The following is a 15,244-nucleotide window of genomic DNA, read 5'->3' as shown; positions in this document are numbered from 1 at the left end:
GAGATTTATTTTTATTTACATGAAACTGAACAGGTCAGAAAGTGCCACTGTTTGAAATCTGAAAAGATTTGTACTTTTGCCATGCAGCGCTCACTCAGTATATTATCAGTGCTGTCCTTCTGTCGCAGTGCTTCATCACTTTTGTTCCTCTGCCCCTTGTGATCACTCAATACTATACCTCTTTGCCCCGCAGCAGTTCCTTGGTGCTGCTCCATTTTGCTCCCTCGACCATACCTCTCTTTGCCCAATTTTGCTTCCTCAATATTGGTCATTCTGCTTCACCGAACTCTTTGGGTGGTCTCCCCACATAAGGCTCAAGAACTTGGGGTTTTGCCACCCAGGAAGCTTCCAGGTCCAGTCATTGACTCCAATTACCAGAGGGTAACAGTTGGTGAATTCCAGTTCTAAGCAGCTTTCCCTGGCTGTGGAGATGATGATAAATCAGCAAAGTTCCAGTGTTTGTCTAGTGAACACTGTCACAAGTGTGCATCATCTTGCACTTGTATAGAGGCACATGTTATCAGACAGGTGCTTGTTCTGTTCCTAAGTGCAAACATTCTTTGCCTGTCACTTTGTATTCAATGAAGACAGGATACAGCTTTATTTTAAATCCCCGTGAGGTTAAGTACCTTGTTGTTGGACTTCTCAATTCTGGCTTATGTGTGAAGTTTAGTATCTTGGTGAGTTACTGAAAGTAATGACACATTTGAAAATGCTACCCCAGAGTAAATCTCTTTGGGATGCTAAGTTTGGGAGTGGGTTGGGAAACGGCAGGAGTACAATTCTGTACAATTTTTTCTCTTTTGCTGTTTTAGTGAAGTAATAAACTTTGTGGATAGAAGACCACAGTTTCTGAAACACAATTTTCTGGGATATTGATTGACTGCTTATCCTGTTACTGCATCTGGTTTTTGCCTTGCTAACACGTGGGACTGTTCCAGGCAGCAAGCAACCAGGAGAGAGAGCTCCGGTTTCTCCATATTATGCCCAGACTTGCTATTTTTTTTGGCGTGAGGCATATTTTCTTTCTATTGCCCCATTGTGAAGGGTGGGGATGGGGAGTGTGGCATACGTAATTTGTTGGCCACTGTAGCTGTTTTAAAGTTAGTGTTCAGTTCCTCCATCTCCTATTTGCATCCCCTCCCCTCAGGTCCTTTGCAGTTGCTGCATGACTCTACTATGGCAAATGAATCTGGGGAGCCTAACAACCTGGCCCACCTGTGATTCAGAAAATTAGTTTAAAGAATCATTAATATTTTGATGGGATAAAAGTCTCTGTGCTTTTCAGTGTCCCTTTTGCACCCTTCTCCCCTCCACCCCCCCCCCCCCCCCCCCCAAATCTGTTGTACATTCTGTGTATTTCTACGCCTATATCTGAATCTTTTGTGATCATATGCCAAGGAGTTTTTTTGTTGTCCCCCTTTTTGAAAGATGAAATATAAATGTTGGCTTTCACTTCTCAGAATAATGAAATGGGGTACTATTTATTCACCTAGAACAGGTAGCAGGGACTTGGTTTAATGCCACATCTGAAAGCAGGAGCTTCATACGATATGGCAATCTCTCCTGTCAGCCTTTAAGAATGCAGTTAATGTGTTTTTAAAATAATTTTGTCTTACTGTACGTCTCTTACCTTTCAAAATCCTTCTGAAGTTCATGCCGCGCCCCCCCCTAAAAAAACCCTGAATTATGCATTCATTCCTTTTCCAATTCCTGTTTGCTTTTTTTAATTTAAAAAAAACTTCAGGCGTTCAGGCTGCAGTAACTCCACACTGTATGCAAAGTGATCTTTGTTTTAATTCAAGGAATATTTATAAATGTGTTCCCTTCTGTGACCCAATACACTTTCAGGGTGGAGACCGATATAAAACTGAGAGTCATTAATGACAGGATTTAGCACATAGGTCCAAATATTGTTCAGGGCACTGAGGAAGTTGATGTTTGGTGCGTTTGTTGCAGGATCTGGGTACAACAGAATGTTTACATAAGATTTCAGTAGTGGGTGGGAACACATATACACACACCTATGGGCTCTTGCACAGTCACAAGTGGACCCACAGCCACAGTGCTAGCAGCAGCATCAGCACACTATTTGTGGATTTAATCCCCTCCCCCTTTAACCTCTGACTTCAAGTAATCTGCATTGAGGAATGATGGGCATTCATCTGAGAAGGGAAGTAGTAAGATTACCTTATTTATGAAGCCAGGACAGCCCTTGAGGATTTAGAATGAGTCAGGCTGTGAAGTGCGACACTCTGCTGGGGCTGTGTCTGTCATGCAGCTCTTAATTTTCTACGTTGACAGTGATCCTGAAACTACATGATTCTTAAGATAAATGACAGAGGAAGAAAGTTTAGAATGGGGCAGGCTTCCTTTGCTAAGGTGCCTGAGGCAGCCATTAATGGTAAGTGCTGTGTGATACAGTGAGCATTCCATTTACTGAGGTGATATTACGCCATTCTAGTTCAGGTGAACTGATCTGGTGAGAGGAATTTGAGGGCTGTGAAAAGCTGCTGTATATCAGATTACACTTGGTATGTCTGCGAAAGAAATTAAGATACACTTTTAGATCTTCTGCAAGTTGTACTTTGCATGCGGGCTCAGATGTTCCACAGGTTTTGTAAGTAGGTGAGAAAGATGTTTTTGCAAAACGTTTTTATTTATATAGAAAACAACCATTCTCCCTTGGCCCTTGCAAAATGCAACACCAGGATTTGGAGTGCAAGTGATTCCCTTTTCTCATACCATTTAAGTTCCACTAATTTGCCTGTTCCCTAAATTATTCTATTCAACAGTTTGCACATCCATGGTTTCTTTAGTTCACCAATTGCTGGCCATGTCTTCAGGTGTCTTGCTGCTAAGTTCTGAAGTTTCTCCCTTTAAAACTTGCTGCCTTTCCCTTATTTAAGATTCTCCTTAAAACTCCCCTTCTTGACCAAGGTTGATATCTGAACTGTAAGGGGGTAGCAAAGAGAAAACAACGTACTGGCTGTATCTCTTTTCTCTCACTAGGTCTCTGGTTATGATAAATTTGGATGGAGTTGACAGTTTCCACTTACCTCCTAAGATGGCACTCATTTTTAAAAAAAATTGACCGCATTCCTGCGAAGATTTTGAGAGGTCTTATTATGTAAATATACTAAATAGTTGAAAGTTATTTTATTAATAAATTAGGAGTGATCAGTTTTGAAAGACTTTGTAGACTGTCAACGACATCTCTTTAAAATTGGAATTTTTCAAGAGGGTGATGGATTTTTTTTCCCTCACAGCCTAAACAGTTAATCACAGCCTCCCTGCGCATGAGAGCTTTTTTGTGTAGATTGGTTTCCATTGCAATTTCTGAAAGGGGGCCCCATCCAACGTCATACTAAAACAGTCACCATGTCTGAAAAAATTCCAAGGTTATTAGTTTAAAATGATGGATTTATGGGGCATATGCTTCTGAGTAACATTTAACCTTACTTTTTGGAAATATAATTTCAGTAAAATCCTAATTTTTTTTTGAAGATTGCATTTCTTGAAACTGTGCATTCTTTTCATTTAGAACTGCAACTCTGTCAGCTTTTAAACAGGTACTTAATATGAAGTGCCAATAGGTTATCAGTGAACTTGTCATCTAGAATGCATGTTTGACTCTTGAATTCAATAAGATATTTAAATGAGAGTTTGGGTTGTTGAAATTCTTGCAGGAAAATGAAAGTATGTGGAGCTGAAGGTAGGGTTTGTTACTTTTGAGTGGCATTGATTCTGTTAGAGCAGTTTCCAAGATCCTTTGGCCTTGATTTTCAGATTTTCTTCTTCATGTTCCCGCCAATTCCCTTAACTTTTGCTCCCTGCCACCCTTCTCGCTCACACCCACATCGACTTGTAAGAATGTTAAATTTGTATTAACAGCTTCTTTCACAGCTTCTGGTTTCCCCTGTGCGCTTCAGAGCCAATGCACTACTGATGTAATGTGGGAAACAACAGCCCCCAGTTTGTGCACATAACTGAGCAAATTGTCTGTTTTGACTATGTAGAGAGATAAGTATTGGACAAGCTATTGGAGAGAAGATCCTTTCTCCATAAGATGTAGGGGCAGAAGTAGGCCATTCAATCCATCGAGTCGTGGCTAATCTGGTAATCCTCAATTCCACATGCTTGCGTTTTCTGTATAACCCTTGATTTCCTTTTCTCATTCCTTCAAAATAATGTTTTATAATCAGTGTTTAACACACACGGGTAAGTTTGCAGAAGGGCCTCAGTTTAACTCCTGGTACGCTAGCTACTTTTTGACCCTCTTCCCAGGCTGTGTGCAGTTGTCACGCTGTGGTGCTTATGGGGTTTAACATCACTTAACTCTGGACAGATTCCATATAAAAATTGGTTACTGTTTGAGAATCAGAAATTGTCTAGGAATGGAACACAAGCTTACAATGTACAGTTCCTCTGCCAGTTTGCATTGCTTATATTGATATCTGGTAACTATTGGTAGTGTTCACAACATAAACATTGACTATATCATAGTCGCTAATTTCTTCTGTGTGCCCACTCTGTAGAATCAGCGATGGAATACAGTGGTGGGCAAGAGAGCTTTAAAAAGCATTCCCTATACCAAAGGCAAGTTAGAGTCAGAGATGTACAGCACAGAAACAGACTCATTGGTTCAACTCGTCCATGCTGATCAGATATCTCAAATTAGTTTAGTCCCATTTGCCAGCCCTTGGCCCATATCTCTATAAACCCTCCCTATTCATAAACCCATCCAGATGGCTTTTAAATGTTGTAATTGTACCAGCCTCCTCCTCCATCTTTTGGAGCTCATTCCGTACATGCATCACCCTCTGTATGAAAAAGTTGCCCCTTCAGGTCCCTTTAAATTTTCCCCCCTCACCTTAAACCTATGCCCTCCAGTTTTGCATTCCCCAAACCTGGGGAAAAGACCTCGGCTGCTCACCCTATCCATGCCCCTCGTGATTGTATAAACATCTATAAGCTCACCGTTCAGCCTCCGATGCTCTAGAGAAAGTAGCCCTGGCATGTTTAGCCTCTCCCTATAGCTCAAACCCTCCAACCCTGGCAACATCTTTGTAAATCTTTTCTGAACCCTTGCAAGTTTCTCAACATCTTTCCTATAGCAAGGAGACCACATTTGAACTCTATATTCCAAAAGTGGCCTAACCAATGTCCTCTACAGCTGCAACGTCACTCCCAATTCCTATATTAAAATGTGTATCAGAGTGTTTTGAAGCAGATTCTCTCGAAGTAATTATCAACTGCCTGTCTTCTTTTGGGAAGAAAGTGAGGACTGCAGATGCTGGAGATCAGAGCTGAAAATGTGTTGCTGGAAAAGCGCAGCAGGTCAGGCAGCATCCAAGGAACAGGAGAATCGACGTTTCAGGCCGAAACGTCAATTCTCCTGCTCCTTGGATGCTGCCTGACCTCCTGCACTTTTCCAGCAACACATTTTCAGCTCTGTCTTCTTTTGGTTCTGAATTGTAAATTCAGCAATCTTGAAACTCGTTCGTAAGTTCTGTGTTTTGATTGCGTCTTCATCAATTTAAACCTTACAATTCTACTTCTTTTCTGGTCAGTGGTTCTACTAACAACAGTTTTGAGGGTTGGAGCTATTTTTGGAAGATTAGGTAGTTGTGTTTCTATCAAAGTGGGACAATATTGTGACCATTGGTTTAAAACTACATACATCATTTTGACTGGTCAGGTTACTATGGAATATTGTGCCAGTTATAGTGTCCCATGTGGTGGGGAGCATCATACCCTTGGTGAGATCTGGAGGGGAATGGCAAACATATGTAGTTGACAAAATCCATAGCCACTTGGTCTGAAGGAATTGATCCATTTACTTCAGAATAATAGAAACGTAGAGGTGACCAGATAAATGTCTACAAAATGATTAAATGTTTGGAGAGCATACCTGTTGGTTGATTGTTTCAACTCAACAAAATGAGAAGATCTGAAGACTGAACTTAAACAACAAATATGCAAAGACAGGTGGAATGTCAGGCATTTCTCCTTTCTCAAGAGCAATGCATTGCTGGAATACATTCCTAATTGTTAATGTGTGTGTTAAGAGCAGGTCACTTCCTGCCCATTAGTTTCATGTTCATATAAATAGACACCCCACATACACTTCACTTTCTCACACTTAAACCCCCCTCCCCCAAACACGCACACACTTTCCCCACACCCCTTCACGCAATCCCCTCTGCCTCTCTCTCTGTCTCACTCTCCGTTCTCCTCCTCTTCCTGCTTTGCCTCTTCTCTGTCCCCCTCTCGCTCTCCTCCCAACGATCCATGTTGATGTTACTTGTGTTTAAAATTGTTACCTTTATAGAAGGGGAAAATTTCACAGTAAAAGCTGCTTCAAAATCAATCCTGGAGAAGTTGGACGTGGTAGTTAAGGCTGACTTAAACATTTTTCCTTTGAGATCCATTGTCATCTCATCTTACTGACCTGGTACTGATCTCATTCTCTTGGAGAATGCTTTGGGGAGGAGCTTAAACATTAAGATTTTGGAACATTCTTCGAAGCAGTATGTTTCTCTTGTTGCCTTGGCATATCTGACATGAAAACAATTGGGTTTGAGATATGCTGTTCGTCAGACTTTTTTTGTTTCTTTTCAAATATAGGCCATCTGCAACTAATTTAAGTAGTGCACAGCATATAAGGAGGCATTTCAACATTGTACATCCCATCATTATAAATATACTAGGAAGACTATCTTTTGAGATGAATATGTATTCTACAATAACATGCTTCTGTACAGCCATCATTAGAGTAGGATGTATGCTGTACAAAGAGAAGGAAAAAAGCCTTTCGCCTGATGTTGGTGGAAGGAGCAGGGACAGGATTAAATAATGGCCTATTGGTATTATCACCAAACTGTTAATCAAGAGACCCAGGAGACCTGGGTTTGAATTCCATCATGGTAGATGATAGGGATTCAGATTCAATAAAAATCTGGAATTGAGTTCAACAGTGATCATGAAGCATTTTTGGAAAAATCCATCTGGCTTACTATTATCCATTTACTAACAATAAATGTTGGCCTTGCAACACCCATATCCTAGCAATGAATTTTTGACGTCATCATCCTTGGAAAAGACTTGCACTGTCTACCCTATCTAATCTTCTGATCATCTTGTATGTCTCTATCAAATCCCCTCTTAACCACCACCTTTTCAATGAGAACAGAACCAAGTCCCTCAGCCTTTCCTCATAAGACCTTCCTGCAGACCAGGCAACATCCTGGTAAATCTCCTCTGCACCTTTTTCCAATGCTTCCACGTCCTTCCTGTAATGGGGCAACCAGAACTGTACACAATATTCCAAGTGGGCCATTTGAGTTTGGATTTCTTCTGCTTCACATAATCCTTTCAGGCTTTTCACTAAACACTTCTGGTCTGGGTCTTTTAAATGCAATTCCTTACAGTGAGGTAAACTCTTAACAAGACTAAACTATCTCCCTTAGCAGCAACTGTTTTACACATCCAACTTCAGCCAAGACTAACGCAAACTGTCTGACTAAAATTAAAAAGCTTTTTTCCAAGCTATGGGTGCTTCCCTTAAACCCTCAAATTCCAGAATCTGCTGTCTAAAAACACAATGCACGACACTTTACTTTGTTTACTCATAAATTCTCCAAATATAAACAAATCCCCAATACTCTCTGGGAAGTCTCTACTTGTTTTGAAAGAAATCACCGTGGCTACAGCAATACGTACAAGCTGATCTTTAATCCCCTTCAGTCGCACACAGTCCATATGCCCCAAAGTTTCAAACTTCTAAAATATATGTAAATTATATCTTGTGTCTCAGTTTGTAACAAGAGTCTTTCAAAATCACAAGCTTGTGTGTGTGTGCGTGCGTGCGTGTGTGGTGGTGGATGGTACAGTTGTCAGCATTGCAGTATCCAACACCAAATAGATTGTCTAATTGTTCATTTCCCAATATTAGAGAATCAGTTCGCTGCCCACATACTTCCCCAATGTGGGATTTGGCCTATCACCTGTTGGCAGGTATTTAATTCCACAGTATCAAAGGTTAATTTTGGTTTGCCACTACAGAAAACAAACTAAAACTAAATACAACTGAAGAACATTAGTAATTGGGAAGACACTTTGTGTCTTGAGCTGCAATGATCTTTCAGAACTCTTCACTCTGCACGCTATATTTGCTGTGACAATGTTGACTTCAAAACTTTGCAGGATACAGTTGCTTCCAGGTTTCACTGAGGAAATTTTTATTAGAACAAGTTATTTCACAAACAGAATGTCTCAATAATGAACCCTGGAGGAATGCCTTGTGTAAGGATTTCCCCCTCTGCAGATTTTTTAAAAAGCATCCACTGTGTATGAAATATCAGGAAGGCTTATCTGGGATAAGTACACATGCATGATATCATTGAAATATTTTTGGATCTCTCTGTGGGAAAGCTAGGAATTGTGAAATTCCAGAAGATTTTTTTTGAAAGATTTAAAAAAATGAATTTTTTCTGATTTTGAAAAAATTGCTCAAAGTGTCATAATTTATACACTGTCAAACTTTAATCTGATTCATCCCACTACTAGAATAAGAAGGACCTCCCCACTGCTTTACCTGAGGACATTATCAAGTCCAAAGAATATGAGCCTTTTACTTTAAGGGCAAAATTTCTTATTTACAAAATGTATTCCATATTCATTGTATTGTACATCCTACCAAGTATTGGTATAACTGTAAATATCTAAATGTAGTATTTTTTGTGGAAACACAAAGTTGTCTTTGAACAGAGCAATTGTGACTGATATGTGCATATTGAATTTGTTAAAGGTCCATTTAATTCCAAAGAAATTCTAGTAATGACAGTGAGATGAAGTATAGTAAAAGGAAGTTCATACGAAGCAAAAGATCCACTTGGTCCAGTTGGGCTGAATGATGTGCTTCTGTGCTGTTTGACCTAGGTTTAGATTAGATACACAAATTTATTAATTGTGCTTATTAAGCCACCACTCTTTCCCCCCCCCCCCCCTTTCAATGCACTCAATACCCAAAATGATGAATGTGTTGAAAGCTTTAATTAATCCACAAGGTACAACTTTTAGGGTGGAGTTTTCAATATCCTTTGCATGATTGCGCTCCTGAATAATGGAGTTTTAATTTTAACCTGCCCTCTTGTATGAGTTTCCTACCAATTAGAGTAATTTCATTCTACCTGCCAAATGGTTTCCTTATTATGTTAGATTGCATAAACCTGGCTTGTATTTGTCTATCATCGAGTAATAGAGATGTATAGCCCTTCGGTCCAACTTGCCTGTGCTGACCAGATATCCTAAATTAATCCAGTCCTGTTTGCCAACATTTGGCCCATATTCCTCTAAACCTTTCCTATTAATATACCAATCCATATGCCTTTTAAATGTTGCAATTAAACCAGCCTCATTTCCTCTGGCAGCTCATTATGTGCATGCACCACCCTAGTTGCCCCTAGTGTCCCTTTTAAACCTATGCCCTCCAGTTCTGGACACTCTAACCCCAGGGGAAAGACCTTGTCTATTCACTCTATCCATGACCCTCCTGCCATTTATAAACCTCTATAAGGTCACCCCTCAGCCTCTGACACTCCAGCGAAAACAGCCCCAGCCTATTCAGTCTCTATCTATAGCTCAAACCCTCCATCCTCGTAAATCTTTGCTGAACCCTTTCAAGTTTTACAACATTCTTCCTATAAGTGGGAGACCAGAATTCCACACACTATTCCAAAAGTGGCCTAACCAATGTCCTGTACAGCCGCAACATGACCTCCCAAATCCTATATACAATGCTCTAGCTGATAAAGGAAAGCATACCAAATGCCACCTTCACTATTCTATCTGCCAGCGACTCCACTTTCGGGGAACTATTAAGCTGCACTCCAAGGTCTCTTTGTTCAGCAACACTCGTCAGGACCTTACCATTAAATTTAGATGTCCTGACCTGGTCTGTCTTTTCAAAATACAGCACCTCACATTTATCTAAATTAAATTCCATCTGCCACTCAGCCCATTTGCCCATCTGATCAAGCTCCCATTGCACTGAGGTAATCCTTTTGCTGTCCACTACACTTTCAATTTAGGTGTCATCTGCCAATTCACTTACTATACTTCCTATGTTCACATCTATTTCCTCCTCCCTCCCATGATTCTGCGATTCCTGAGGTTTGGTGCTCAAATTTAAATGCAGCAATCCAGGTGGAACCATGCCAAGGCTCTGACTTCCACCCCGTTATACTCAAGCCCTATTGGGATAAAAGCCAGACTTTCCACGTCTTTATCAGTCCGCCTTTCAATGATTTGTGTATGTGGGCACCCAAAGTCTTTGACTTCCTTCAAATTTCTTTTCTCTTTACCATTTGAAATTTTGTCATTCTAGAATTCAAAGCCTGTGATTTCTCACTTTGTATAATTGAACGCTATGTGCCATAATTTTTCCAAATCATTTAATTGAGCCATTCCTTTTTATAGAATCATTTTTGTCTGGGATTACTGGCAAAACTCATAATTTTAACTCAATTTTGAACTTCTTGACACCTGATAGCTGTGAGGTCAGAAACCATTTGACTCTGATCTCTCTTGTGAGCGAATGATTAATTTCCATGAGAATCTTTTAGATCATGGAAGCATGAACAGATGTTTTCCATCAGCCAAGTGCTGAACTATTGCTCTTAGCTGACATTTAGAGCTGGACCAAAAGGTAAGGAAGTTGATATGTCATTCTGTTTTACAGTTACAAAACTAGGGGAAATCCTGTTGCTGTGTAAAGATGTCATACCATCTGTGCAGACTCTTGGGAAATTAATATCCAGTTTTATCACTGTAGATCCCAGTGTTGTTGACTTTAATTTTGAGAATTTGCTGTGTCCTCACCCCTCGAGGGTGTGTTCTGTAAATATGTATGTGATGCTTTGATAAATTCAAGATTGACTATTGTATATCGTTTAATATGTGACATGTTGAAAAGCGTTGATTCCGGGGCAAAGACTAGAATAAAAAGGATTGTTTGTGGTTCCTCTTGAAATGGAAAAATAAATCAAATCACAAAATAATGTGCTCATGGCAAAGATCTGTCCACCAATTTGATTAACTTTTTATTTCAGCACTGAAATGGTGTAGGATGCTTTTTCAGTTTCTTCTGAAATCTATGCTCATCCATTTATCTTGTGTAAAAAGAAGAACTAAAAAAACGTTTCTTGCGTAACTCTTTAAGACCATCAAATGTCTTGACTGGTCTCGAGCAGAGGTTTCCAAACCATGGGTTACAATTCCCACTGTGGTTACAGAATGAATGTTTAAGGTCACTCTCCCTCCCTTTATTCTGACACCTTGCCAGTCTGGCAGAACAGCAATCAGCATGCACTCAACACGCGCACATTTTCCACAAACTGCAAAAGCTTGCTCACTTACATTATTCACCACTAGTTGGAATTGTTGTACCTAAAGCTATTTAAGAACTGATTCTGTGCATAATAGCCTGATCCAAGTTGCAACTCTTAGTCAAGAGATGTATAGGACAGAAACAGACCCTTCGGTATAACTTGTCCGAGCTGACGAGATATCCTAAATTAATCCAGTCATATTTGCCAGCATTTGGCCCATATCCCTGTAAACCCTTCCTATTCACATATCCATCCAGATGCCTTTTTAAATGCTGTAATTGTACCAGCCTCCACCACTTCACCTGGCAGCTCATTTCATTCACGTACCACCCTCTGCATGAAAAAGTTGCCCCTTAGGTCCCTTTTAAATCTCTCCCCTCTCACCTTAAACTTATGCCCTTTAGTTTTGGACTTGCCCACCCTGGGGAGAAAAAAAACCTGGTCTATTTGCCCTATCCATGCCCCTCATGATTTTATAAACATCTATAAGGTCATCCCTCAGCCTCCGATGTTCCAGGGAAACCAGCCCCACCCTATTCAGCCTCTCCCTAAGCTCAAACCCTACACGCCTGGCAGCATCCTTGTAAATCCTTTCAAGTTTTGCCACATCCTTGCTATAGTTGGAAGACCAGAATTATGTGCAGTATTCTAAAAGTGACCTAACCAATGTCCTGCACAGTCGCAACATGACCTCCCAATTCCTATTCTCAATGCATTGGTAAGCATACCAAATGCCTTCACTATCCTACCAACTAGCGACTCTACTTTTAAGGAGCTATGAACTTGCACTCCAAGGTCTCTTTGTTCAGCAGCGCTTCCCAGGACCTACCTTTGTTATTTGATTCTTGTCTCTAATTTTGTACTCTGAGGTGTAATTTAATTTTATTTTCTAATGGTTGCATGCAGCTGAAGAAGGGGAGCAACATCCGCCAGTGGGCTCAGAGAATGACATCTCTGGTTCAAACACACCAATTGCACGGAGAAGAGGAAAGTTTCCAGGATTTGGGAAAATATTCAAACCATGGAAATGGCGGAAAAAGAAAACCAGTGAAAAGTTCAAGGAGACATCTGCAGGTATGCAACTGAGATTTTTTTTTGATTTTAAGTAATTTAAGGTACAATTTAACATGTCAAAATTTGAAATTATCTGCCCCCAACAAAATGATATACATTCTGTTGACTTTAGTGGTGAAAACTGATTTAAATCTGTCAGCTGTTCATTTGGAAGGTGAATGTTGTGTGGGCACTGACGGTGATAGGATTGAGCTCAATTGTTATATCCTCCTTAGCCAGACAGCCTACCAGTATTTACCAGTTGACCTGATACACGGTGCTGCTATGGTAAATTGCAAGGAGATGCCCCATGGAATTATATCCACTAAGAATGAGCACCTACAAGAAAAAAGGATAGAATTTAATAAGCAGAGACAACAAATGGAAGGAGGGTATTTTCAGTTTGATTGGGACCAATAAGAATCCAAGAAGACAGTGCAGATGGATGTTATTGATTCATCGTACTTGTAGCAACATTTTGGTAGAGCTATCCAATCAACCACATTCCTCTTTCTCTTTTTTCCACAGCTCTTCAAGTTTCTCTCCTCTGTATATTTATCCAATTCGTTTTTTGTGAAGGTGTTTCATCCTGACAATCTTTGGTTCTTTTGCCAATTGCCTTAAATCTTTGTTCACTGGTGGATGGACCAGATTCTCTTGACTCTTTCCCAAATCTTGAATCCAAACATGACTAATTCAAGATTCTCCAGTCTCTCTTCACTCGACTGAATCTCTGATGCAAGTACAGTCAAACTTTGCATTTTCTCCAAGGCCTTGAAATCTTTTCTAAAACGCCATGCCCAGAATTGAACACTGTACTCTAGCTGAGGCCTAACTAGTGGTTTGTAAACCATTCCCACTAGCATGCATTTCTTCTTTATTCCTCAACCACTGAAGCCAACAATTCTGTTTTTTATGCCATTTTCTCAACTTTTCTTGCAACTGTCAAAGATTTGTATGCATGTATACCCTTTTAAGTTTGTGCCATTTAGTCAATATTTCCCTTCACTCCTCTTCCCAAAGTGTAACGCTATACACTTGTGTAAAATGTCATATGCCTTGTGTTTGTCCACTTTTCAAATCTATTCCTAATATTAAATGTTATAATATTAAAGACTGTGGGCTTAGTGTGGGAAAGTGGGACTAGTTGAATTAATGTTGTATTTTTGGTGCACACACAATGCGCTGAAGAATCTCTTCTGTATTGTATGATTCTCTGCTTCTGAAATTTGCTAATGTCTTCATTATTCGCTGAATTTCAGTTTCTCAGATAATCCTCAAACTTTGATATCATGTTCTGTACAGGTTATTAATATATTATTGAGAAGAGCAATGACCATAATACTGGCTACATGAGGAACAGCAATAAATATACACTTACACACACCATCTTGTTAAAAAATATATTACCACTCCCTCCCTAACAGTATTGTAGGTCTACCTAAACCAAGTGATGTGATTTCAAAGGGATTGGTGTTTTAAAAGTGGATAGGTTTTGGTAAAACAGTACAAGGCGCTAGTCAGATCACAATTGGAATACGATTATCATTTCTGGGCCCTTGACTAAGGAAAGATCTATTGATATGGAAGGCAGTCCAAAGAAGGTTCACTAGGCTAATATTAGGTGGCGAAGGCCTATCTTAGGAGATGTTGAGTAGGTTGGGCCTGTACTGATTGCAATTTAGAAGAATAAAGTAACCTTTTGAAATATACAAGATTCTAGGGGCTTGATAGAGTAGGTGCAAAAAGTTTGTTTCTCCTTTTTGAGAGATTCTGGGACTACAGTGCGTAATCTCAGGATAAGGAGCCATGCATTTAAGACCACCTCTTTTGAGGTTTTGAATTTGTGAAATCCTTTACAACAGAAGGCTTTTGAAGCTGGATCATAAGTATATTTAAGATTGAGATAGACAAGAGTTCTATTCAGAGTTGAAAAGTGTGGTGCTGGAAAAGCGCAGCAGGCCAGGCAGCATCCGAGGAGCAGGAGAATCAACATTTCTGGCGTAAGCCCTTCTGCCAAGCGGGCTGAGTTAAAGGGTTGGGGGAGGGGTGGGGGGGTGGGGTGGTGCGAATTTGTGGGAGGGGTGCTGGGAATGTGATAGGTGGAAGGAGGTGAGGGTGATAGGCCGGAGAGGGGGTTGGGGGGGGGGTGGTGGGGGGGGGGGGGGGGGGGGGGGGGGGGGGAAGGTCAGGAAGAAGATTGCAGGTCAAGAGGGTGGTGCTGAATTCGGGGGTTGGGACTGAGATAAGGTGGGAGGAGGGGAAATGAGGAAGCTGGAGAAATCTACATTCGTCCTGTGTGGTTGGAGGGATCCTAGGCGGAAGATGAGGCGCACTTCCTCCAGGTGTCGTGTGGCCAGGGTCTGGCGATGGAGGAGGCCAAGGACCTGCATGTCATTGGCAGAGTGGGAGGGGGCGTTAGTGTTCAGCCACGGAGTGGGAGGCACCTGGCCTGCTGCGCTTTTCCAGCACCACACTTTTCACCTCTGGTCTCCAGCATCTGCAGTCCTCACTTTCTCCTTTGAGAGTTCTATTCAGTAAAGGAATGAAGGTATATGGAGCAAAGGCAGTAAAGTGAAGAAATTGGCAGTTGTCAGATTAGCCCTGATCTCATTTAATGGCAAAGCAGGCTCGGGCTGAATGGCCTACTTTTGCTCCTGTGCCTCATGGTCTGTCTTATTGTCTTCAGTAAGACTGTAGCCTTTTAAAAAGGTGGCTCCTCTGTCACCAGCTCTATTGCAATTAAGAATAGACAACAACTGCTTGGCCAGTGATGTCCACATCTTGTGAATAAAGCA

At 40.7% G+C, this 15,244-nt stretch overlaps 1 protein-coding gene across 9 annotated transcripts in view; it reads left to right on the top strand.

Moving 5' to 3' along the window:
• LOC140453534 (phosphatase and actin regulator 4-like) overlaps window positions 1-15,244 on the top strand; it is a 180,996-nt gene that overhangs the window by 125,827 nt on the left and 39,925 nt on the right. For 6 of the 9 annotated variants that reach the window (XM_072548289.1, XM_072548290.1, XM_072548293.1 and 3 more), the window contains one exon: window positions 12,300-12,467. In XM_072548289.1, the coding sequence (XP_072404390.1) occupies window positions 12,300-12,467 (168 nt within the window). Of the gene's footprint in view, window positions 1-2,201; window positions 2,405-12,299; window positions 12,468-15,244 lie in introns of those variants that run through there. The other 3 variants (XM_072548294.1, XM_072548287.1, XM_072548286.1) reach the window with 2 other exon arrangements.

The sequence above is a fragment of the Chiloscyllium punctatum genome, chromosome 27 (genome assembly GCF_047496795.1).
Source record: "Chiloscyllium punctatum isolate Juve2018m chromosome 27, sChiPun1.3, whole genome shotgun sequence".
In the NCBI taxonomy this organism is placed as follows: Eukaryota; Metazoa; Chordata; class Chondrichthyes; order Orectolobiformes; family Hemiscylliidae; genus Chiloscyllium; species Chiloscyllium punctatum.
This window is presented reverse-complemented; position numbering and strand designations above follow the sequence as displayed.